The 23,153-nt window shown below is 42.9% G+C and overlaps 8 protein-coding genes across 14 annotated transcripts; 3 read left to right on the top strand and 5 right to left on the bottom strand.

Moving 5' to 3' along the window:
• The first annotated feature begins 151 nt into the window (after positions 1-151).
• Positions 152-1,231, top strand: LOC6507035 (ribonuclease P/MRP protein subunit POP5). Its single transcript, XM_001956744.4, has 4 exons — positions 152-215; positions 504-631; positions 691-928; positions 986-1,231. The coding sequence occupies exons 2-4, from the start codon at positions 612-614 to the stop codon at positions 1,163-1,165; spliced, it is 438 nt and encodes a 145-aa protein (XP_001956780.1). The 5' UTR covers positions 152-215; positions 504-611; the 3' UTR covers positions 1,166-1,231.
• LOC6492977 (adenosine 3'-phospho 5'-phosphosulfate transporter 2) lies at positions 1,174-2,874 on the bottom strand. Its single transcript, XM_001956743.4, has 3 exons — positions 1,748-2,874; positions 1,507-1,688; positions 1,174-1,448 (listed from the first exon to the last, which is right to left on the bottom strand). The coding sequence occupies exons 1-3, from the start codon at positions 2,573-2,575 to the stop codon at positions 1,289-1,291; spliced, it is 1,170 nt and encodes a 389-aa protein (XP_001956779.1). The 5' UTR covers positions 2,576-2,874; the 3' UTR covers positions 1,174-1,288.
• A 379-nt stretch (positions 2,875-3,253) lies between these two features.
• On the bottom strand, positions 3,254-5,428 carry LOC123257042 (E3 SUMO-protein ligase ZBED1-like). Its single transcript, XM_044714412.1, has 3 exons — positions 5,287-5,428; positions 3,842-5,204; positions 3,254-3,783 (listed from the first exon to the last, which is right to left on the bottom strand). Exons 1-2 carry the CDS (start codon positions 5,318-5,320, stop codon positions 3,853-3,855), a joined length of 1,386 nt encoding a protein of 461 aa, XP_044570347.1. The 5' UTR covers positions 5,321-5,428; the 3' UTR covers positions 3,254-3,783; positions 3,842-3,852.
• Positions 5,429-5,476: 48 nt separating this feature from the next.
• LOC6507036 (calcium homeostasis endoplasmic reticulum protein) lies at positions 5,477-10,915 on the top strand. 7 transcript variants are annotated; one of them, XM_044714408.1, is made up of 15 exons: positions 5,477-5,614; positions 5,733-5,903; positions 5,967-6,283; positions 7,114-7,276; positions 7,536-7,608; positions 8,074-8,148; positions 8,346-8,422; positions 8,486-8,684; positions 8,753-9,024; positions 9,079-9,471; positions 9,553-9,829; positions 9,891-10,058; positions 10,118-10,444; positions 10,511-10,682; positions 10,746-10,915. In XM_044714408.1, the coding sequence occupies exons 1-15, from the start codon at positions 5,593-5,595 to the stop codon at positions 10,842-10,844; spliced, it is 2,805 nt and encodes a 934-aa protein (XP_044570343.1). In that variant the 5' UTR covers positions 5,477-5,592; the 3' UTR covers positions 10,845-10,915. The 7 variants fall into 7 exon arrangements, 6 of the variants coding, with proteins under 6 accessions (XP_044570343.1, XP_032310717.1, XP_032310716.1 ...); XM_032454826.2 differs by having other exon boundaries at positions 8,753-9,471; XM_032454825.2 differs by having other exon boundaries at positions 9,079-9,829.
• Positions 10,916-10,920: 5 nt separating this feature from the next.
• On the bottom strand, positions 10,921-12,153 carry LOC6492976 (probable malonyl-CoA-acyl carrier protein transacylase, mitochondrial). The gene has a single exon (XM_001956741.4). The coding sequence runs from the start codon at positions 12,080-12,082 to the stop codon at positions 10,949-10,951; it is 1,134 nt and encodes a 377-aa protein (XP_001956777.1). The 5' UTR covers positions 12,083-12,153; the 3' UTR covers positions 10,921-10,948.
• Positions 12,154-15,194: 3,041 nt separating this feature from the next.
• LOC6507037 lies at positions 15,195-17,248 on the top strand. The gene is made up of 3 exons (XM_001956740.4): positions 15,195-15,380; positions 16,230-16,428; positions 16,718-17,248. The coding sequence occupies exons 1-3, from the start codon at positions 15,369-15,371 to the stop codon at positions 16,957-16,959; spliced, it is 453 nt and encodes a 150-aa protein (XP_001956776.1). The 5' UTR covers positions 15,195-15,368; the 3' UTR covers positions 16,960-17,248.
• LOC6492975 lies at positions 17,174-19,542 on the bottom strand. Its single transcript, XM_001956739.4, has 4 exons — positions 19,298-19,542; positions 18,358-19,237; positions 18,145-18,296; positions 17,174-18,091 (listed from the first exon to the last, which is right to left on the bottom strand). The coding sequence occupies exons 1-4, from the start codon at positions 19,372-19,374 to the stop codon at positions 17,479-17,481; spliced, it is 1,722 nt and encodes a 573-aa protein (XP_001956775.2). The 5' UTR covers positions 19,375-19,542; the 3' UTR covers positions 17,174-17,478.
• A 162-nt stretch (positions 19,543-19,704) lies between these two features.
• On the bottom strand, positions 19,705-22,519 carry LOC6492974 (unc-112-related protein). The gene has a single exon (XM_001956738.4). The coding sequence runs from the start codon at positions 22,139-22,141 to the stop codon at positions 20,009-20,011; it is 2,133 nt and encodes a 710-aa protein (XP_001956774.1). The 5' UTR covers positions 22,142-22,519; the 3' UTR covers positions 19,705-20,008.
• Between the last annotated feature and the right edge of the window lie 634 nt (positions 22,520-23,153).

A 23,153-nucleotide genomic window follows, 5' to 3' on the forward strand; every position in this document is an offset into this window, starting at 1 on the left:
CTGACACCACGGAGGCTGCATGTGTTCTCTACCCAGCTATAATGCGATGCGTTGCGCTGCGTCCCCCGATTTCTCATATAAACAAAAACGAAAATGTATATATATTCCGGAATATCTGCCACCAGATGCACGACAACGAGGCGAAATTTGGAGAAATCGTCACTCGAGCAAGGCGTGGAGCAATGCTCGATGGAAAAACACACGGTATCGAGCAGGTGGGCATAAAATTTTTAAATTTATGGCTGGGACTGTTTGTTGTTCATTTTTGCAAAAAATAAAACTGAAACTGTTTCAAAATAGTAGATCTTAAGGGAAAATTGTTCATCTTCTTCTAGTAAAATTCAAAACATGCTAAAAGCATTTGATTTTGAATTTAAAAATTTTTGTTGAAATAGATGAAAACATCAACCAACTGTTGATTTATATTCATCCAAACAGCACCATTTATATTAAAGAAAAAATTGAATAAAAAGGGGAATCCTTTCTTTTTCCGTTAAAAAAAGCGTTGCCACCCCTTCAAAATAAAATTTAAAAATAGTCGCGCCACCTAGCGGAAAATTGCGATTAGATTTGATTCTATTGGTCACACTACATACAAAGGTAAACAAAGCATGGTCCGAATCAAAAACAGGTAAATATCTCAAAATATAAATAAAAACAATGCTGAAAATCTATTTTTCCCATTTAAAGGTACATTGCAGTGCAGATTGTACCATATACACCAACAAACACACTGCGAATAAATGATCACACACTAAGCAAATGCCTGCTCCAAAATGTGGAGAAGTACCATGGAGTTTATGGTCTCGGCTTGATCGAGAATGGATTCCGGGTGAAATATTGCAATGATCGCACTAAAACAGCCATCATACGGTGTCTCCATCGTGGTCAGAAATTTATTTCAAGCGTACTGCCCTTGATTACACTGGTAACTAAAACAAAACTAGACTTCCCTTCAGGCATTTCAAAAATAAATATCTAACAGATTGGAGATGTGAGAGCGAAATTCAGAACCCTCTACATTGGAGCCACGATAATTCAATGCAACAAGTTTATTATCAAACACCAGAAACAGTTCCTGGATAAGGCCATGGGCCAGATGGCATCCGCTAAAGAACGACAGGATCTCTTCAAGCGCGTCATGGAATTCGACATGGACAGATAACAAATGGATTTAAAGTCATTCGGTGTATAATTAAGTAATTATAGTACATGATTTTCTTAAAGAAAACAGTGTTTCAATTTAACTAAAAATTTAAAGTAGCAAATTCTATTTTTGGTATGCAAACTAAACTTCGACGAGAAATTTGCGACTTGGCGATTTCACCAACTTCGCGTAGCCCATCTTCGTAAGCTTCTGCCGGATGTCGGCGAACGTCAGTTTGTTCTTTTTACTATAGACATTAAGGTAAATTCCCAGGACCACTATCAATCCGGACCATAGATATCTGCGGAAGGAGTAAATGAGTTTCAAAGAGATTTAAAAAGGCTTTTTGGTATACATACTGGATTGTAAAGGGTTTGCTAAAGAGCACAAATGAAAAGGCTATGGTTACAGCCTTACGTGCGGTTGTGACCGTGGCGGCTATTGGAGCTCCACTGCTCCTCACCAAAGCGAGAACGAAATGAATGCCTAGGTAACCAGAAAGGCTGAATAGGAATCCATAACCGAAGGTTTCAAGGGGGTGCTGAAATAAAAAATATGTTTGAATAAAATTCCCTGAAGTTTTCTTGTATTGTTACTCACCTCCAAGCAGAATGCGAAACCACTGAAGAAGTTTCCTGTCACCAACATGATCACAAATAGGTAAACAAAACCTAAACCATAGGAGTAGAAGACCACCTCGCTGCTGGGTGCTTTGAACTCTCGCATCGCCTTCTCCTGAACGTTTCCTATAGCAGCATCACACAGAAGAGCTCCCGAAATCATGGCCACTCCGAGCAGATTGAAGTTCGGCGTCATTTGGGAATCGGCCAATGTAAACCAGGCCAATCCGATGCACATACAGCTTGCGGCTGCAAAGTCCAGCGGGCCATACCGCTTGCCTTGGATGAGGATGCTGCCCACCAGAACGGGAATGAGTTTGCAACACTTGAAGATGACCTGGGTGGGATAGTTGAGGTAGCCCAAGCTGGAGTTGGACAAGCCCATGGTTCCGAGGGTCAAAGCAGCCAGAACCAAATAGGTCTTCATGGGAATGCATCGTGGAGCAGGTTCTATGTTCCAAAAGGAAGTTCCACTTGCCCGAAAGCTCTCCAATCGCCGTTCCACCAGCCCGAAGCCGATGTAGTAGCCGAACTGGACGAGGGTGAGAAACCAGCCATACGGCTTGAATCCCTCCACTGTAAAGATCAGCTCCTGCAGATAGCCATAGAGTATGTACAGGATGAAGACACCGGCACAGCTCAACAGGAACTGAGTAGTTCGATTGTAAAAGGTCAGGTCGAAGCACAGGATGCGGAGTTCCGGAGGCGACTCTGCGGACGATGATTTCCGGGGCACATCCGCCAACGCAGCACCATTGATAGTGATAACGCTTCCGGGAGGCTGACTCTCACCCATTCTACTGCTCATCTGACCGATCGGACGAGAATGTGTGTGTTTTTAGAGTGGGTATATGTAGCTATCACAAAGTTATATGACGGTGGCTTGTGCAAGTTACTGCCACGCAATCCGGAGGCTTTTCCGCTTACAAGATCGATTGGTCATGCCTCTGCGAAAGGTGCATCTGCTTTTTGTTTATTAAAAAGTGGCTTATTTAACAAATACACCGACTCGTTTGTTTACTCCGCTTTGAAAATATAGAAGTATTTGTATTATCTTAGAACTATCGCACCGGTAGATAGACAGAGTTGCCAGGCTCATATTGCACCACACATCTCAAGACTTTAGGCAAAGTGTTTTAAAATGATGACTCTTTATAAGTGTATTATCAATGTCAGCTTATCTTTCTAAATTTTTAATTCATTATTTTATTTTTAAATAACACTTTTATACATAGTAAATATTACGAACAGGTAATTTAAAATTCATACAGCCTGGCATCTCTGTTTTGAAGTTATCGGTTGTCAAAATGGCGTCGCGTTATCGATAGGCTGGATAAGAAGTAGAGCTGGGAAAACATCGATAGTTGGCATATTCGAGGTTTTCGAGGTTTTTCATACAAATATTCGATAGTATCGATAGTATCGAACTAAAAAAATTATAAATCAAGTTTAAGTTGCATTTAGAGTAAATAATAAAAAAAACTTCTTAAAGGCCATTCTTTATTCGAATAACAAAACATAACAAAATCTCATAATCATATGAAGTCGCTTATAACAAAGGAAGAAATGAAATAATTCACAAAAGATTCTTATGAATAGGTTAATATATTCTAAATTTGTACACTGACGACTAATATTGTAATATGAGTTCAATGCTATAGCCTCAACGGTTTGTATCTTCTGTTTTGAGTTACACATGCTATAACCTAGTCTAAGGTTTTAGCAGGTATAACTTAGAACAGAAAATACTAACCGTTGAGGCTATAGCATTGAACTCATGTTACAGTATTAGTCTTCAGTGTAACTAGCTAACTATTCATTGATTGAATAGTTTGAGATCCACATATTTTTATTGAGAAAGGATAATATATCCACGTTTTTGGCCTTTAGTGATGCTCTCCTAGCAGAAATAATTTGTCCCGTTTTACTAAAACTCCTCTCAGACTCAGTCGATGATGCTTGCACACAAAAAAGGCGTTCAGCTGTAGTTTTAAGAAGAGAATCATCTGGAGCGCCCTGAAATTAAAAAAAGATAATAAGTTCAAATTAAACTGCAGATTTGTAAAGAAATTACCTTCCAAAACTTTAAAGGATCTGTTTGCTGAGGTGAATGTGCCGTTGAAGTTCAACAATGGCATCGACCCGGTTTGTCCTCCCCAAAGTAGAAATATTTTTAACAACAAATTCAAAAAGAGGCTGCTGGCAGTCTGATTCCTTTTCTGTTGGTGTTGGCGGATCCAATGGCGAAACTTTTTTTAAGGCAGCTAGCTCGTTTTCTAATGCATGAAGGCCATCATCGGCGTTAAAGGGCGAACGAAAACCTTGCTTTTTAAATCTTGGATCCAGAAGAGTTGACATTTTTGGAAAGGTGCGCTTTTCATAGCCCAAAAGTCGTTTTTTTACTTGATCAACTAAACAATTTAGAGCTTCAATGCCTTCAAATGAATTTAACTTCAATCTGAAGCTGTCCAAAGTGTGCAATAATCCACAAACAATTGGAACTATCAGCGATGCTGTAACTGAAGTACTGGAAGATACCTGTTTTGTAGCGTTATCAAACGGAGATAGTAACTGAACAATATCTTTTAATATTGCGACTTCGTCCGCAGTGAATGGTGTTGGTGCTTTAGACGTACTTAAAAGTACTTTCGAGATGGCCTCATTTGTAAGTAGTATTCTTTCTATCATGTGATAGGCACTGTTCCATCTTGTGGGCACTTCTTGTATCAAGCTATATTTAATGTCCGTTTCTTGCGACGCTTTAAACTTACTAAGTGCAATTGAGCTGCTTTTAAAGTATGTGACAATTCGCTTGCATTTAAGTAAAATGTCTTGTAAGCAATCGATCGCCAAACAGCTTTGCACAACCAGGTTTATGGTGTGAGCAACACAGGGTAGATGTCTTTTTTGTAAAAACTCACAAGCTTTGATCATAGAGTTAGCGTTGTCCGTTGTAATAGCTGCTATTTTGTCAAAAATGTTCCATTCGTCACAAATGCCACGCAATGAAGAAGCAATGTTTTGAGCCGAATGATTAGAGTCATCCAATAACGGCTTTGTGGCCAATACAACTGAGCGCAAAACGAAGTCTTTTGTTATAAAGTGGCAAGTTGCAGTAATATACGACTCGTTGGCTTTTGAAGTCCAAAGGTCTGCAGTAATGGCGCAACTGTTAACGCGGTCCAATATTGTAAAAAGTTTTGTTTTCAAGTCTTCAAATATATTCTTCATGTATACATGTTGTAGAGTCTTTCGCGAAGGAAGTGTGTATCGTGGATCAAGAACTCTGACAAACTCGCGAAATCCGGAATCCTCTACAATTGAAAAAGGTTGCATATCTGCCGACACAAGAACAGCCAAAGCGTTGTCAATAAGTTTTTTACGTGACGAGTCTCGATCGTACTGGTTCTCCTCCGACTTGCTCTTTGCACTTATGCCTGTAAAAAGTTATATATCAGAAATTAGTTATTGAGAAAGAGTCCAAAACATGCTCAGATATGCACTAGTTTAGATACCTACCTTTATCGTATTCGCCTTGCAAAAATTTGTCCATTTTCTCCGCCAACACCAATATTAACTTTCACGTGTAGATCTCCGCAGTTGTTCGCCAAAAGTAAAGATGTGCAAGCTTGCCACTATCGTTTACTATCGGCACTCAAACATCGATAGTGGTTCGCAAACCCAAATATTCGATATATCGATACTATCGTGAGTGGCCGACCCAGCTCTAATAAGAAGCAGAACAGAAAAGTGCCGCTGAAAAAGTGTAAAAAGTAATGTTAATGCAAAGTTACAAAGAAAATAGTTTGTACAAGCATCACTGAAATGGACGTGCAACCGCCTGGAGGTGAGTCACTGTGGATTATTGCTCGAAGGAGCCAGTTTGGTGGCGAATCCGATTCCCCACACAGACACACTCACACCCATGCCAAATAAATATGCTCACATTTTATGCAAAATTGCAGATGCCAGTTTACGCAATATTATTGACAAACTGGCCGAGTTTGTGGCCAGAAATGGACCAGAATTCGAAGCCATTACCAAGCAGAAGCAGCAGAATAATCCAAAGTTTGAATTCCTCTACGGAGGGGAATTCGCAAGTTACTACCAGTTCCGGGTGGCTGCAGAACAAGCATGTAAGTAAAAAAAACAAGAATCGAAGTTAAAGGCGCTTATCCCTTACTTTCATTGTATTTTAGTGTTGAAGCAACAAAACAACTACATGCAACATGCGCCGCACATGCAACAAAACCAACCGCCTGCCCATTATGCGCCGCCAAATCAGCAGCAGCAGCACCCGCCAGACAACGCACAAGACAACATGCAGCAGCAGCAACAGCAATCGCAATACATGTGGCCCCCCAATGCTGGCCAAGGACCTCCAAACAACCAGCAAGGCAATGGTAATTCCATCACCATGAACCTATCCTCCCAACTGGATGCCGTCAACATGCAGCAGAAGACGTTGCGGGAACAAATTAAGCAATCCGAAGCGAACCTCTCGGCTCAGCACACGGTAATTTAAAATAGCCATTCACTGGTACACTATATATTTGAGAAAATACTTCTAAGAGATTAGAGCAGCTCATGGGTAATTGAAAGACGATCTTCCTCTCCTACTTTTGGCTCTTAAACAGGGTTGATTTGTGTTTACAAAGAATTGTTGAGGAGTAACCATAGTTTCTACATACTAGTTCTTTATAAACATAATAGGTAGATGCCTCAACAATTTTTTGTTGACTTTCATGTTAGATTTCTGCAAAATAATTGTTCCTCACTTTGAAATACATGAAAATACAGATTGTATTCGTATCTTTAAAGCATTTTCAACTGCTTACCCCTTCCTGATTGATCCAAAGATCTATAATTTTACTTCTCGTCGAATTTTCACTTTAAAATTTTGTCAGAATTTAATAAGATGGAACTCCTGGTGCCCCTGCTTCGGTCCATTTGTCTAAAATACATTGCAGTGTATTGTTTCAGCATTTGAAATTACCATTTTGCTATAATTTTATCTATTGAATTAACCATTTACAATGCTACATTAAATTTTTGCTTTATTGTATTTTTTGAAACATAACGAAAAAAAAAAAAATCAAACCACTCTTCATACCAACTGATAAAATCTGTGTTAAAACAAAAACCAAAAACAAACAAAAAAAAAAAACAAAAAAACCAATACCAAATTTGTTTATAAAATTGAATGTGAAATCGCAAATGCGAATTGACAATGCCTTTGTGTGCCCGTTCAATGACCAAATCCGATCCGAAACGAAACGAACTGAATGCATCCATCCACTACCGAACTAAATTGCACCCTCCAACGAACGAACCTCCAACGAGTAGGCCCTGATGACCCAGAAGACGAAGCAGATCGAGGAGGCGATCGCGACAGCTCAGACGACTCAATTGGAGCAGTTGGCCCAGGAGCAGGGCATCGTGCTGAGGGACTTTGACGCCGTGCTGCAGCCGATCATCGAGTCCTGCACCAAGGATAGCATCTCAGCAGGTAATTATGACGTTTGGCGTCCAGTCCTCCGGACTCCGTTATTGCTTGTTTGTAGAATCTAGCGTAAATAAGCCATAAGATAACTATTTAAAAAGATAAATACTATCGTATTTAATCCACATGCTCCACACACCAAAACACACACACTCTAAAAATAAAATTCATTAAACCCTTTGATTAATCTATATAAAACCTTATTTATTATAAAAAGCCAGTTAAAATGTCAATATGAGTAACCCGTTTGATATTGCAATTTTAGGCAAGAACTGGATTTTACAGCATTCAACCGACAGCGCAAAAATCAATGTCGTTTTACAATATCTTTTAAAGAAGTATGCCTCAGTTTTATGATTAATATTCTTCAATATGCATTAATTAAATTGTGTTTCTTTCTTTCAACGAGTGAAATACTAACCAAAAACCAAAACCAAACCATAACAATACCAAATGCAATTACAAGCGAGAGATGATTGTGCGATGGAGGCATTGAGACTCCCCCGATTGATTATGATTATGATATGATTATGTATAGTTCCCAGATCCGGATCCGGAGATTTTAAGCATTGATAGGGAAACACACCAACTATATCATCACAATAATTAATAAGCTAAACACTCACATAACACACACACACTCCAAAAAAAACACTGTGCCAAACAGCAAAAAAAATAAAAAAAAAAAAAGAAAGAAGATTACTAATCAAAATAGTATAGCACAACAAATTATTTTGGCAATATTGTTGTGCATACGGAAAACTAGAGAAAAATATGTTTTTTGTTTGTTAATTTATTTTTAGGGCTTTGGTCAATGGTTCCACGTTTCAGCAAAAATTGCATCTTATATATTTAGTTAATGATATACTCCATCATTGGTAAGTTCGCCCAGAAAATGGACAATAAACCAGAACTCACTAAGAGAACTAAGCAACAAAGTAATCAGTCTCCTTTGTTGATTAGTTCCAATACAGACCTTTAGCTCTAGAGTCTAGACTATACTGACTGACTTAGTAAGCGGACTGTTTAGCTTAGATGGGAGACAATGTCTTTAAGTGGAACGATGTATTTACAGCATGCGCAAGAACATCAATGACTTGAAGAACAGCCTCGAGAATGTGGTCATTCCGATGTTCTGCAGCGCGGATTTGAGTATGTATTTTGTCTTAATTTTTTATTAGTTTTTGTATTTAATATAATCTTTTTTTTCAACAGTTGCTAGCCATGATCAACGCCAAAAGTTAGCCAAGCTGCTGTCCCTGTGGGAGTCCAAAGCCAAATTCTTCGATGCCTGTGTTATTTCAAAGTTGCAATCGCCAGATTCATCAATGCAAGAGTACAAAACAAATTTACAAAACACGCATCATGAAATAGCAACCAAATTCACGCAAAACACCAAGGCCACTCTGGACAAGTAAGAGCTTCTACTCACTAGATCTAGATTCTTTTAAATATATTATTAATATTTTCAAATACTTGCAGCTACCAAAAACAGCATCAAATATTTATTCAGCATGCCAGCCAACAGATTGCCCAGCTGGAGCAACAGAAACAGCAGCTTGAGCAACAACTAATGGTGACTCAAAAATCCCAGCAGCACATGCACCACCAGCAGATCCCCGGAGGTCCGCAACAGAAGAATATACCCTCGCTGATGGCCCAGCGGATAGCGATGCCGGGTGGAAACCGTGACCAGATGGGCAATCCGCAAGCAGCACAACATGACCAGCAAGGAAACAACATGTATCCTGGAGGTAATTACCATCAGCAGCAGCATCCACAACAGCAGCAGAGCAATCCCTTTGCAGATCCGCGAGGACCGAACTTTTTCATTCCGGACATGTCGAAGCCGCCGCCAGGCTTCTCGGGTCCCATGAATCCGCACCATCAGGGGCCACTAGGTCACCAGCAGCATCCAAATCAGCAGCAGCAGCAGCAACAACAACAACTGGGTCCATTTAATCAGGGAGGTAACAACGATCCTCCCGTTGATCTGGGCGTACTCAACGCAGCTATTCAGGCAGTGATGCAGATGCAGCACCAGCAGCAACTCCACCCTGATGACCAACAATCCCAGCAGTTGCAGCAGCAGCAACACCAGCAGCATCAGCAACAACAGCAGCAGCATCAGCAACAACAGCAGCCGCAGCAACAGCAGCAAATGGCTGCCTATCCAACGAACCTTCGACCTGGTCAACCAGGTAATGTTGATGATGCTGTGGACTTGGATGTTCTAAACGCAGCAATTAGAGCAGTCATATCTAATAAAACGGCTGATCCAGGTCAACAGCACAAAATGGAAGATGGCCACCAGCCGGACAAGGGGGATGAGTCTGGAGGAGATCCTGCCCCGATCGGAGAGCCGCAAATACCTACAGCGCCTTACTACGACTTGCCAGCGGGTCTGATGGTGCCTCTTATCCGGCTGGAAGATTATAATTACAAAGCACTAGATCCTGCCGAAATAAGACTGCCACCGCCGGCGCCCCAAAATGAGCGCTTGACCAATGCATTAAATGCCTTTTACGCCGCACCCGCCCATGACCATCCTAGGGATAAGTAAGTACTTGAAATTAATTCTAATTTGAACTAATCTATGTGTCTGTTTTTGTAACTGCAGCGAGGGTTGGGAGAAGTTAGGTCTCTATGAGTACTACAAGGTGAAGAATGCGGCGCGCAAGCAGAAGGAGGAGGAAATTAAAAATGGTACTCGAGAGAAGTCCCGCTCCCCCAGCCCCATTGTCCTCGAGAAAATAGAACCCAAAAAGCCCAAGAAGCGATGTTATCGGTAAGTTTTTAAGAATATTTCATTGGTTCTTATTAACTTTTATATCTTTTAATGATTAGATCGAAAAGTCGAAGTCGTTCACGTTCAAAAACACCGCCACATCGCGACAGATCGCGTTCGCATACCAGATCGCGATCGCGTTCCCTGGAGCGCTCCTCAACACCTCCGCCACCGACGCCACGAAGTCGGCCTATTGGCGGTGGCGGGGGCAGCCATCGCAAAGCAACAAACCGATCACCTCGCAACGAAAAGGATAACAACAATGCCAACACCAACAGCAACCAGGAGAATCGGGCGGAGAGAACAAACAACAGCAGCAACAACAATGGAAACAATACCTCAAGACGAGTGGAGCGCGACAGATCTCCAACGCCTCCCAGCTTTTTGTAATTACTTTTTCCCACAAAATCCCCATAACTATCCCTGTTTAACGGTCTTGTTCTTAATTACAGGGGAGGAGGTGCCCCAAAACTACCTGAATTCCTTGATGAGTCCAACAAGGGCCATCAGATGCTCAAAAAAATGGGCTGGGCCGGCACTGGAACTGGACTGGGCTCAAAGAATCAAGGCATTGATAAGCCCATTGCGGGCGGAGAGGTGCGAGATCGTCGCGACATGTACAAGGTATGAACTCCCGAGAGCCAAAAAGCAAGAAACAAAAGTCAAAATTCAAGATCTGCCTTGCAGGGCGTGGGCATCAACATGAACGATCCCTTCGAGAGCTTCCGCAAAAACAAAGGCGCTGCATTTGCCCACCGGATGCGGGCAAGGGACGACAAAAGTTAGGATTCTATTTGTGACATAACCAATGTTTTTTTTGTTTCCTCTAGCCCTGAAAAATAAATTTTATAAAAAGAGCCAATTTGTTATTATTCTTCATTTATTTAAAGCTAAGCCGTAACATTGAAACTCGTTTGGGAGGCCTTTGCGTTGACTTTCTCCAGCACCTGAATAAGTCCTTTTCCCGGACCACATTCGAACGTCCGGGGAAAGTCTACCCCCTGTTTCCTTTCATACATTTCGTGTAGGGTTTGTTCCCACTTGACCGGCCGAACTATTTGCTTGGGCAGCTGCTGGGCAATGTGCTTGGCGTGCCGGTACGGTTTTCCATCTACATTTGAGTACACCCTGATGACGGGGTCTTGGATGGGAATGGACTTCAGAGCTTGGGTGAATGGCTGCACCGCACTTTCCATCAGGGGCGTGTGGAAGGCGCCACTGACTGCTAGTCTCTTCATCCTCCGGATCTTCAAAGCTTTGGCGTTCTTCTCGAGGAACTCAATGGCCTCTACGTTTCCGGCTATCACCTTGCAGTGCGGGTACATGTAGTTGGCAATGCCGCAGTACGGGGATTCCACTCCCTTATCCAGACACCACTGCTGCGCTCGACTGCAGGCTTCGCCCAGATTCGTGTCTGGACCGTAGATGGCCATGGACATGGCTCCAGCCGCTCGATCGCAGGCGGCCTGCATGGCGGTGGCCCGAACTTGGACCAACCGCAGCGCCTTGTCAAAAGGTATGGCATCCGCGTACACCAGAGCAGTGATCTCTCCCAGGCTAAATCCGGCTGCAGCTACGGAGGTCTCAATGGCATTGGGTCGCTCTTCTCTCAGCTGCTCCAAGGCAGCCAGCGACGAAACCATCACGGCGAGCTGGGCGTGCTCTGTGCGGTTCAGTTTCTCACGTGGTCCCTCCAGGCATATCTTCAGGAGATCGTATCTGAGCACGTCGTTGGCCAACTCAAAGATGCGGCGGGCCCCAGGAAACCGAAGCAACTCCTTGCCCATGCCGACATACTGGGTTCCTTGGCCGGGAAATAGCACTATAGTGGTTTCCTTGGGGTCGATGGCGGGCCGGGTTTTCTGATCCAATGGCTCGGCCAGTTCGTTCAGGAGCTGCTGGCGCTTATCCGCATTTTCCACAAGCGGAGCTGTTTCTGTTGTGGCCTTGGCAGCATCGCTGCTCCAGCGGGACCAGCTCAAGTTCCCGGAGATCCGTGGTTTTCGTAAGAGCCTGCCCAACATGGTAATTTTTATGGGGATTACGGAGGCGGTAAAAAAAAACTGCTGATAAAAACAGCTGATTAGAGGTGCTACAAGAAGGGACCTAAAATGCATCGATACTTATCGATTTTTGTTTAAATTAATCGTTTTATTTTAAATTTTAGTAAACTGATAAGATAGTTTTCTTTATTTTAAATTTAATAATATTATCCAGGTTTTAATAAGGATAAGACTACAATCCAGGATTTTATTTGGTCATTAGAAATGAAAAATATAACAGTCTATCAATAAAGTCTAATCATAAGTTTCATATGTTTTAAACAAAATAATATTAATATACTGAAGTATTAATATTAATTTTTTAAGTAGAAAATATGTAATATTTAAATACAAATAAAACAATCAATAAATCATATATAAAACATCCCACCTTTTTTTCGAATCAACAACAGTGGGGATCAAAACATTTTCTTTCGAATTGCTTTGTGAAACTGAAGAAATCGTGATTTATGTTGCTATGCTGTTAATTTGGCTATTAGTCATGACCAAATAATCTGATTATTACCATGAGTCAGTGACACTTCAAATATTTTATCTGCGTGTTTTTAGACACAGCTTCATTTTTCCCCAGAAGCGCGGTCAAAAGTTTAAAAATAGAAACTCAAGTTCACCTAGCTTTGAATGGATTTTAAATCAAAATACGAATTAAATTTAAAATATGTATTATTTAAATAGCTTTTATTGGTTAGCATGTAAGTAGGTCTTTCGAAGCTTAAATTATTAATTAAGGGGATGTACCAGCCTAAGCTTTTCCTAACATCTAATTTAGTTGAAATTTTTTCTCTAAGTTGTATTCTTGTGAAATATGAAGAGCATCTACTGGTCATTTGTTCCTGGACCTTCCGAAAAGTTTCTAATTTGAAATGCGATCGCAGCAAAGGAATTGCAGAGTTTTTTGAACTCAAAGAGAACCCTTCGGACCGGCATACCGGACCGGTGGAAAGGAGCCAAAAAAAAAAAAACCAAGGAGGACTCGGATTCGGAGGATGGAAAAGGTGAACGACAAAGCCGCCGGCAAAGTCAGACACCGGAGATGACGTGACGCACCACTTTCGCCCTCAGTTCAAGGAACAGGCGATTTCGGCTCTCAGATCAAAACAAAAACAGCGGTCCTCCAGCGGTGTCCGTTGTCCAATGCCCATGGTCCTGTCCCCCCTTGTGACATCCTCTCTGGTGTCATCGGGTCGCAATCTTCTCGGAAGACGGAGCGACATTCCCTGTTCTTTTCTTGTTGCCAAGGAAAGGACCCATGCTCGTCTAGACTGCACGAATATCAGATCGCTTCTATTAGAAGCAGAACCTGTTTGAGGTTTATGCTCTTGTATGTTTTGTTGGTCTTTCTTTGGTTTGTTTTTTTTGTTTTTTATTTTTTGGCACATAATGAGTTGTGAATTTGATGCCCAGGTAGGAGATCACTGATCGGATCTGTGGAGATCGTTGACATGGCGCAAGTGGCGAGATTCTTAAATCAGGTTGTGAAATTGGATTTATGAATGGGTCTCGTGGAGATGCGAAACGCCAACTAATTAAAGGCCACATACCGAGCTGGTCAAAGAATTTCGATCATATATCATGAAAACGTGAAGATTCTTCGAAACGTGATGATACCGTTAGATCGAAAAAGCGCGCCACATCGCATCGAAAATGCACATTCCGCAGGATACGTGAGAAAATTGATATCAAGAGGTAACTGCGCTGCAAATATTACGCATACGCCCTGCAGGCCCGCATGCGGAAATGCAATGGAAAACGAAAGTCATACCGAAACCGAAACAGAAACAGAAATCGAAAACAAAAACAAACAGAGCCGAAAACGAAGCTAAATACGAATTTCAATGCGAGCCAATAAAAAACTCGGCCGAAAGTGTGCATTGACCGAGAGAATGTCTAAAAATACGAAAAGAACATAACCCAACGACGAACCGATTCGGATGCAAGCTCCCAAAAATAAGACTAAACGGCGATGACGTTCCTTTGCATCCAGAATAACCGTTAGGCGGTAACTTGACATTGGAGTGATCACGTCAATGATGCTGCAACAGAGAAAGCGAGAGAGAGAGAGAGAGGGCGAGTCACGTAGAAAGTGAAAGCGAAAGTTCGTAAGAAACTTTTTTTCTTAAACCACTTTCGTTCTTTTCTGGAAAAAAAATCTAGAAAAATTAGTTTTTTAGCTAAAATCTTAAGATTTCTAATCAAAATATTTTTTATTCATGTATTTTATTTTTTAAATCTTAAAATCTAAACTAAAAACAATACAAAAAGTCTAACAAAACTATTTTTATTTTCAAAATAGCAGAGAGAATAATTACCCTTGTGGTGGGTATTTGAAGAGTTTAATAAAATGTTTATGACCTTTATCTAAGACTGTAAAATGTATTATCAAAATTGAAACTACTTCCACTGAACTATTTTTTTATGAATCAAAAATACGTCGGACTATAATCCGATAAGTTAAAAACGTGTAGAACTATCAGTAAGTGCATTGCCCTGGTAGGAAAACCCCCGGCAACAAGGCTCCAACTTTCACTACTTCCCCCAGGTGCTGACCCTGAAAACAATTAATTGCTACCTTATTACATGTCCAAGGTTCTGAAACCGATAAGACCGAAAACTATTGACCATTTCTTTATCAAAGGCATGTGACGATGCTGTGACTCAGCAGCACCGAAATTATGACAATTATGTTGAAATTCATGGTGGCTGAGATTTGAAGGCGGCGCCACATAACTATAAAAGTTAACTCCTCCGTCGCCTAAGGTTGTCTGACGTCCGTCTTGCATCGTCCATTCATAAAAAAAAGCATTCATTTTTGGATCATTGGCGATTGGCGCGCCTTGCCGCTTACGCAAAACGCCATCCTGCGAACCCATCCGATCCGAATGGCCGGCCGATGGTCCGATGTGCGCATGATCCGAGCCTCGCTCTTCCAAAGCGAGGTATCCGCTCTCATCACCCCCAAATCGGTTGCCAAATAAAAAAAAATGTTACGAGCGCGCCGTCGAGAACCTGGGAAAGCCGAGTCAACCTGAACCGATCCTCGATTTGCATGCGCGTATAAAAGCTTCGGGTGAGCTTCATTGTGCGCCAGTCACTCATGTTTATCGGGTTCACTTAGGATCGGAGCAGAAGTTTTCGGTTTTCGGTCTTCTGTTTTTCAATTTGCCCGCCAAAAATACGTATACGTCGTGTGGTATACAGTTGCAGAGTCATAGAGATCTTAAATAGGGATCTTACAAAAGGAATAAAAATGAATTCAAAGGTGAGTTATGAATTAAAACAGAGGATTAGGGATTAGTTTTTTTTATTAGTTTGTAGAGAGTTTAAGATTTGGAATTTATTAATAAACTATTTTGAGAAAAGTTTCAACAATCATCCGATTTAAATGAAAAACTAAAAATAAATTAATATTAATTATTATTGATTAATAAATAATTCAAGAATAAAAGTGGGTGTGTACAATTAACAGAAGGTGATAAAAATATCAAAAAATATAAAGAAATTCGCTTTTGTTCTCCACCACGGGCTCAAGCATAATACACCCAGATGATTCCGTGTGCTAAACAAATTGTCACCGCAAAATATAAAAAAAATGCGGAAATGCCTACCTGCCCAGGCGCATTACATAATTTCCACCGCCAGCCACCAGCCGCCATCTCCTGCTCTTTGTAATTTCGGGGAAGTTTCGGTCATTAAAAATTCGCAATAAAATTTTACCATTTGGCCGCGTCGACTTGCAAATGCGCTCCAGTTTATGTTTTGCGGTGGTTTAAGGTGGCGCCGTGCTTTTGACCCAGTTTATTGGCCGCCTAAGCCGGTGCACTCCACTCGACGACGTCATCCCGGCATCTCGGCATCCCGGCTGTCGTCAGTCAAAGTGGTTAGTCCAGATTCGGGCCTGAGGAGGTATCCCCCAAGGGATACCGAGTGGCAGTGGCAGAGAAGAGTGCTGCCGGTTAGAGGAACGTTGTAACACTTATGTAATAAATTCTGAGCGTCATGCGATTTATAATTAGGCTTTGGAGGCCGGCTTGGGGAGTTTAATTTTAACAAAACAAACACAAACAAATACTCACATTTTTTTTCGTTATTCGGCAATCTTTCCTTGCAGTTCAATGTGTGCCGCTGGATGCTGATCGCCCTGGGAGTTTGTTGCCTGCTGGGCAGTTCCACGGGCAGCTATTGCTCCCTGGAGCGGATGAAGAAGTATGCGATGGAGGCGTGCGAACACCTGTTCATGCAGGACGAAGCCGCCCGGAGGGACAGACGATCCATCGACTATCCACACCATCACATGAATCGGCTAGGATGTAAGTATCTTCCACCGATTAGTCTCTGTAAAGATTAGCAATTGATTGAGGTCAGAGTGTCAGTCAACCCGACAGAGAATTGCATTCGGAACTGAAATGCAGCACCGAAAACACGTTCCCAGCGTGTAGACAAGTAATTAATAAACACATTACATTACTCGGGGAATAATTTGCATAAAGCAGTTCCGATGCAACAGTTAACCGTTTTCAAGGCGCAGGTTCAAGATCAATCGATTAGCTGGCTCTCAACTGACGTTTTCTTTCCGTTTCCCCCTTTTTTTTTGTCCAGATGGCAAGATTCACGACAAACATCATTACATCAGCCGCAGCAACTATCCGCCGGGTGGCTATCTAAAGGTCAGTCAGGAGCACTTTCACCAGCTCAGCGAACTGGACGTCTTCCCGCGTTACAAGCCCCGGAAGCCCCACCACGACAAGAAGCAGCGCTATAAGCGGGATCATGCCAGCAGCAGCTACAACAACATACCCTACTGCTGCTTCAACCAGTGCGAGGAGGAGTTCTTCTGCTAACAATACCCTCCAGTCTCCAAGTCATTGCCATCCGGTCTGACTCCGTCCATAGGTTAGATTAGTTAGATTCCATCCAGCAGAAGTCGCGCTCACTCTTATAGAGTCCGGTACCTTATTTGATCCCCCTGCGAGGGACAAAATCTATACACAGTATTTAAATGCTTAGTCCTAGAACCCTTAAGTTTACCTTTAAGATTACAACAAACATATTCAATTCTAGATATAAATATATTTTTTAATAGCCTAAATCTTTTTTTATAATAAAATCAAGTTATACACAATTCTGACAATCTCACAGCACATTCAGCTCGGAGGGTACAAGGTATCCTAAACATAAAATATTTTTAAATCTTGGTTTTCTAAAAATGCAAGATTGAATTTTACATATAAAACGAAGGAGAGGTTCTGGTAAAAAATGGTTAATCGTAAGGCTGTTATACAAAAGACAGCAGTAATCAAAATAGCGGCTAAGTTCTACTGCAGCTTCTCTACAAAACCTCTTTTAATTTCTCTACCGGATCATATGGAACTGATATAGTATTCACCCTTGCAGACGGAGCATTTGTACTTCCGGCAATTCGACTCGTTTATAGGTTCCAAGGATTTGAAATACTTTGTGACCATTTTCAGAATATCCTCCTGACGACTGTGAAGAAAATCTTCTGCAAAATTGTCAAATGTGGTGACGCAGTGCATCAGAATTCGATACAAGACGGTCTCGGTAGAAACAAAGGTATTTAAATTTCTATCAATGGAGTCTATATTTTGCTCCATAAAGTTACGAGTTATTCCCATCAAGAGCTGCACGGCACGATCGGTGAAGTACCTGGCCATAGCTTCCAGGACATCTGCGAAACTGGCCCCGTTTCCAATGTGCTGAACAAACTTTTCGCCGAACTTCTGAGCCAATGTGTCCAGATTAACGAGTAACTGGCCGGCAGTGCCTAGACTCATTATTTGGGGAAGGATTGTAGTGACTGCTGACACCCCTTGGTACAGATTGGAATTAATGTCATGCAAGCTAAGAAGAGCCTCCTTGAAGGGAATGTCATTCAGAGTGCGAACAATATCGAACTTTCCCATCTCGCTGTGTAGTTTCGTGGACTCTTGGGAAATTCGATCGAAGACTTTTCTATAAAATATATAGAAAATTATATTACAAACTATAAAATATATTAAACTCACCTTGATTGATTGCGAAGAACTCTTCTTAAGGAAGAGCCATTGGTTACTTTGGAAGCCAAACGAAGATTGTTGATGGAGTGTGTGAAGATGACCAAGTGGGAAGCCATCTGCAGCACATCCAAGCTGCTCAATGCCTGGTCGTCCCCAATTTTCTAATGGATGTAAAGTAGTATTAGTGGAAACTTATTGATTTTCAGAGCACATCGTACATACACAATACAAATCGTAGACACCGTTGACCACACCTGTGCCGGAAATCACAACCGAACCCACATTGATGCCCTTCACGGCCAACTGAGCAGCGGGATTGACGTTATATCCCGCTCCAGCTACGGCGCCCAAAGCTTTGGTGGCTCCGGTGGCGCCCAGACCTACCACCCCGCCGGCCACGCCCAACCAAGAACTCCTGGCCTCGCTGTCCGTGATGCATGTGCTTTGCCCATGACGCCTCCGGTCATATAATTGAGTTGCGGAACGCAGGGTACTATAAGCAGCCGAGGCTACACCCACAACTGTGCCGGCAATTATGAGAGGACCAGCCACTGGAACTGCCAAGGCGGCAGCAACGGGAACCGTGGCCACCAACCCCCCAACTGTGGCCACTTTGTCTCCAACATTGAGTAACCGATGACGGCCTTGAGAGGCGGGGGTAGGATGGACCATCAGTTGAACTCCCGGATCGGTATCGTCGGTGAATGTGTAGATGCCCTGACTGGGAGCAATCATCATGCCTTTGGCCAAGGTGTTCCGAAGGACATACTGCTGCCAGTTGGAGTAAACGCGCCCGTGCTCGTCCACAAATATCATGCAACAGGATTCGCTGTTTCCGCCCTTCATGCAGCGACGAGTGCGAAAAACCGGGTGACAGGTGTAATCTGTGGACTGTAAGGCCAGTTCCGGATCGGTCTCCGGCGTGACCAGGACATAGATAATGGCGGAAAGCAGAGTTCCATTTGTGAAGCGCCGCTGCTGCCACACATTCTGGAAAAGTAATTGTCGCTGGCGCTTCAAAGCGTTTGGTTTTTTTACCTCATCTCCCACTATTAGTTGCTCAATCTTTTGTTTTAAAACTTCCGCTTGACCAGCAGCTAGGCTATAATGTATAAATTAATGAATAAGTTAATGAGGGAAACTTATTTTAATAGAAACTTACGAATCCCAGATGATTTCAGTGCGCAGACCACTGCTAAGACCAAAATCCCTTTGCACTTCGTATGCTGTGCGCGACATTTGACTTTAAAGTTTTATTTGGTTTCTGTCTTAAGACCCTATTATACAAGAACGACGAACAAATTTGGAAAACATTTAGTTAGACACTTAATTTAATCCAGAAAGAGGTATTGTGACATTGCCATGACAACATTCCAACAAAGCTGGCGCCAATATTGAAAGATTGAAAAGCTTAGAACCGATAGGAGAAATAGTATCGGTTTTAATCCTCAATCAAGGTGGCAACTCTTGTCTGGCGCCAAATTCAAAATATTAGCTTTTATTAACTACTATAAACTACAAGTACCATTTGAAGAATCCCAAACACGAAAAAGGAGAGTACCTTTTAAATAGGATATATTTTATTTATTTATGGTATACTTAAAAGTTAGTCATACAAAAACATTGCTAAGGCCACGGTTAAGTCTGTTTTAAAGTTACATGGGCTGGCAATAGGGCCCTCTTGGCAAGCGATTCCGCGGTTAAAATTCATCAACAAGATTAGTTTACAACGAATTAAGTGGTAGATATAATAAGTATTGCATTGAAGTTGGTGAGTCTATCAGTAGGTTATTGGTCAACAATGAAAAACAGTTGTTTTCCTCTAAAAAATTCGAACATTTTGGGTATTTAATAAATAGAAGTATTGTGGTTCCTAGGACCAGCCGCCCGTCAGCTTGTGGAAGAGCTCCTCGTTGAGGGTCTGATTGTTGTCCTTGGACCGCATCGACATGAAGATGTAGCCGCCGATGAACTCGTGCACTACTTTGCAGTCAGCTGAGTGGCAGGAGAAGACCACGTTCTCTTCCTGGAACTGGATCATCATGCATTTAATATTCCAGTTTACGTTCCACGCCTTCATGGTGTTATATCGCCAGGTTTTAATGTGATCTCCAGAGCCGAGGTCCATGCGCATGATCCTATTATGGGCCACACCCAGCAGCTCCTCCTTCCGGTGGCCATCGAATTTGATGATGAACAAGGTAACGCCAAAGTCAGGAAGGGATTGCCAGGCCTGGATGTATTTGAGTTTTGACTCCATTGCATTTAACTCCCGGACGTTGGAGTGCGCCTCGAGAATCCTCTGAACCGCCTTGTTGGACAGCTTCCGTAGTATTTTGGGTGAAAGGTAATCACCAGCTTCTACTAAACGCGGATCGATGTTAACGTGAATTCCATGCACTGGCCTTTGCATCTGCAGCAAGGAGAGAATGCCATCGACTTCACTTTCGTAGGTGTAATCGGCCAGGGATCTTCCCTTGGCCGCCAGGCGACAGGCAGCCATCCACTTGGCGTACTGCTGCTCGTTTTCACACCTCACCCACACCTCGCTGTTCGGTCCGTTTCCACTTTCCGGCGGCACCTCCAGCCGTATGGCATACTTGCCCTGCGACAAATTCACGTCCGGAGTAACCTCACAACCCTTCAGGTTAATGCTGATTGCGGGAGGCACTCGACGCGATTCCTCGGCGGTCTTAAACAGATACAGATGCAAGTCCCGGTAGGTGAAGTAGTAGCGCTTGTACCCTCTCAGCGTGAATCTTTGGGGCTTCAGGAATCTCAGGTAATCCGAGAGTTCCGGAATCCTGGTGATGTTTGCCGGATCGCCGCCATTTGGACCTTCAAGTGTGATTTGGAGCTCGTTGAGAGCAGAGTCGATGTCATCTTCGCCGCCGTTCTCTTGGCTGGAGGTGTCAATCCCAGAATCGATTCCTTGCGGTTGCAAATCCGTTTGGTGGTTAACCTGGAATTGCAGGGCGGCAAACATAAGGGTCTCCTCCTCGGTGGCATCCAGTTCCTCGTTCAGAATGCTCCACTTTGCCTGCTCGTACAGTTGGTTGATTCGCACTTGGTCGTACTTGGGATTCAAATCAAAGAAGGTGAAGTACTTGAAACGCAAACAGAGGGTGTCGTATTCGCGGATGCCTTGCTCCATAATGGACAGTGAGGAATCTAACCAACCCACATTCAAACGAGCCTTCTCCACCAGCGATTTGGGACGCAGCTGCCGGGCCCGAACATCCGAGCACGGTGTGGGGGGTGAACTGGCTAGGTTTTCCTGGAAATCTCCCAAACTCGAGGAGGACGAATCGTAAGTGGCATAGCCGATCTGGCTCTGCTTCCAGGTGCCTGGCACTGGCGAAGCCATCGGGGATCTACCCCTGTGATTATGGGGTGAAAGTGGCGCGCAGAAGAAGGATCCAGGAGCGGACGGCTTGTCCAAGCTGCCAGTGCTACCTCCATCCCCATGAAAAGAGGCGTTTATGGGCACAAAAGAATTGGTATCCGCTGCCGGCTGCAGATATGTAGTCCCATCTGGTTCGACGATGGGCACTCGCTTCTGGTGCGGCACCTGTGCAAAGTTCCGCTTCAGGTGCTCGGCTTCCAGGGGCTTGCAAAGGGATAACTCCTCCGGATAACGGATGTCTAGCTGCTTGCAAAGATTCACCACGGCTCCAAAGGTCTTGGTGGAGTAATCCACACGGCAATCGAGATATCTCAAATCGGGAAGCTGGACACGGAGTATTTTGTGCATGGGAGTGAAGTGGAGCAAGCTATCCGCCTGAACTCCACACTGATCCAGGGTCAATCTTGTCCTGGAGAGCCACACATTCTTGGCTGGCCACCACAGGGCATGATCCGACCAGTCCTTCGGATTCTCCGGATCCACCAGCTGCAACATGATGCCTCCGATGTGTTGGTCGCCCCGCACCCGCAGGGTCTTCTCCAGTGACAGATCCGTGATGAAGATCCGGAGGTTCCAGGAGTTCTCCCCGACGTGGATCATGATGCTTGGATGTGTGCTCCAACTGGATGATGTCACTTGTGCTCAATTTTGGGGTCTGCCTGGGCGTTTCTAGGTCGTCCTTGGTGGGGGCGCCCACGATTATATGAGATATTCGTGGGAAATCGGACCACTTCTTCAACAGATGGTCGTTCAATTACTCTTTCCCGAACTGTGATGCAATCCTCGGACTCTTTTCCGACCTCGGATGCGTTGCCTGGGCCGCAATGCTTCCGGATCCGTATCCGGGCCAATTTGGAGCGACTGATTTCACTCTCAAAAAATTAAAGAAAGACGAAATGAAAAAGAAAGCGCCTCAGCATCAATGGACAAACACTGCAACTCGATTTCTGTTTGCTATTTGTTGGTATTTTAGCGAGTTGGCAGTCCTACCAACAACTTGGCGGGAAGTTTGAAATAAACATACTAAGAAGGTTTTGGGGGATTCCCAATTTTCCGAAACATAAAAATCAAAATATTTTCGTATATTTTTTAGCATATTAAGAATCTCAAGAATCGGATGATTTTATCCAAAGATATAGACTTCGCAGGGGGCCAAACAATGGCTCCATACACTTTTCTTGATTTTCGAAGGAGAAATTTGTTGAAAAATGTTTAAAATATTTTTTTTCCAGATTTTGATGCAGATTCATGGGGAATCGATCTACGAATCGTTTAAGGTATTCCGCTCAAGGATCGGATGATTATTAGGAAAGATATAGCCTTCGATGGGGGCCATATTGTGGCTCCATGCACTTTTCTTGATTTTCGAAGGCGACCGTCCAGAAAATTTGATAAAAATCTAAAAAATATTTTGTTCCCAGACTTTAATGCAGATTGATGGGGAATCGATCTACGAATCGTTTAAGGTATTCCTCTCAAGAATCGGATAATTATGGTCAAAGATATAGCCTTCGCAGGGGACCATATAGTGGCTTCATGCACATTTCTTGATTTTCCAGAGGACCCACCAGAAAATTTGATGATAAATCTAAAAAATATTTTGTTCCCAGAT

The sequence above is a fragment of the Drosophila ananassae genome, chromosome 2R (genome assembly GCF_017639315.1).
Source record: "Drosophila ananassae strain 14024-0371.13 chromosome 2R, ASM1763931v2, whole genome shotgun sequence".
Taxonomy (NCBI): domain Eukaryota; kingdom Metazoa; phylum Arthropoda; class Insecta; order Diptera; family Drosophilidae; genus Drosophila; species Drosophila ananassae.

Coding starts and splice junctions, on each gene's coding strand:
- LOC6492974 (XM_001956738.4), bottom strand. CDS start 22,141: ATGATCCACGTCGGGGAGAACTCCTGGAACCTCCGGATCTTCATCACG.
- LOC6492975 (XM_001956739.4), bottom strand. CDS start 19,374: ATGTCGCGCACAGCATACGAAGTGCAAAGGGATTTTGGTCTTAGCAGT. Junction 19,238..19,297: donor ACTGAAATCATCTGGGATTC/GTAAGTTTCTAT, acceptor TATACATTATAG/CCTAGCTGCTGGTCAAGCGG. Junction 18,297..18,357: donor GTGTCTACGATTTGTATTGT/GTATGTACGATG, acceptor TACATCCATTAG/AAAATTGGGGACGACCAGGC.
- LOC6492977 (XM_001956743.4), bottom strand. CDS start 2,575: ATGAGCAGTAGAATGGGTGAGAGTCAGCCTCCCGGAAGCGTTATCACT. Junction 1,689..1,747: donor GTTTCGCATTCTGCTTGGAG/GTGAGTAACAAT, acceptor TTTTTATTTCAG/CACCCCCTTGAAACCTTCGG. Junction 1,449..1,506: donor AGCAAACCCTTTACAATCCA/GTATGTATACCA, acceptor CTCCTTCCGCAG/ATATCTATGGTCCGGATTGA.
- LOC6507036 (XM_032454824.2), top strand. CDS start 5,593: ATGGACGTGCAACCGCCTGGAG. Junction 5,615..5,732: donor GGACGTGCAACCGCCTGGAG/GTGAGTCACTGT, acceptor GCAAAATTGCAG/ATGCCAGTTTACGCAATATT. Junction 8,685..8,752: donor ACCAAGGCCACTCTGGACAA/GTAAGAGCTTCT, acceptor AAATACTTGCAG/CTACCAAAAACAGCATCAAA.
- LOC6492976 (XM_001956741.4), bottom strand. CDS start 12,082: ATGTTGGGCAGGCTCTTACGAAAACCACGGATCTCCGGGAACTTGAGC.
- LOC6507037 (XM_001956740.4), top strand. Junction 16,429..16,717: donor TCACATGAATCGGCTAGGAT/GTAAGTATCTTC, acceptor TTTTTTGTCCAG/ATGGCAAGATTCACGACAAA.
- LOC6507035 (XM_001956744.4), top strand. CDS start 612: ATGGTCCGAATCAAAAACAG. Junction 632..690: donor ATGGTCCGAATCAAAAACAG/GTAAATATCTCA, acceptor TCCCATTTAAAG/GTACATTGCAGTGCAGATTG. Junction 929..985: donor TACTGCCCTTGATTACACTG/GTAACTAAAACA, acceptor AATATCTAACAG/ATTGGAGATGTGAGAGCGAA.
- LOC123257042 (XM_044714412.1), bottom strand. CDS start 5,320: ATGGACAAATTTTTGCAAGGCGAATACGATAAAG. Junction 5,205..5,286: donor GCAAGGCGAATACGATAAAG/GTAGGTATCTAA, acceptor AACTTTTTACAG/GCATAAGTGCAAAGAGCAAG.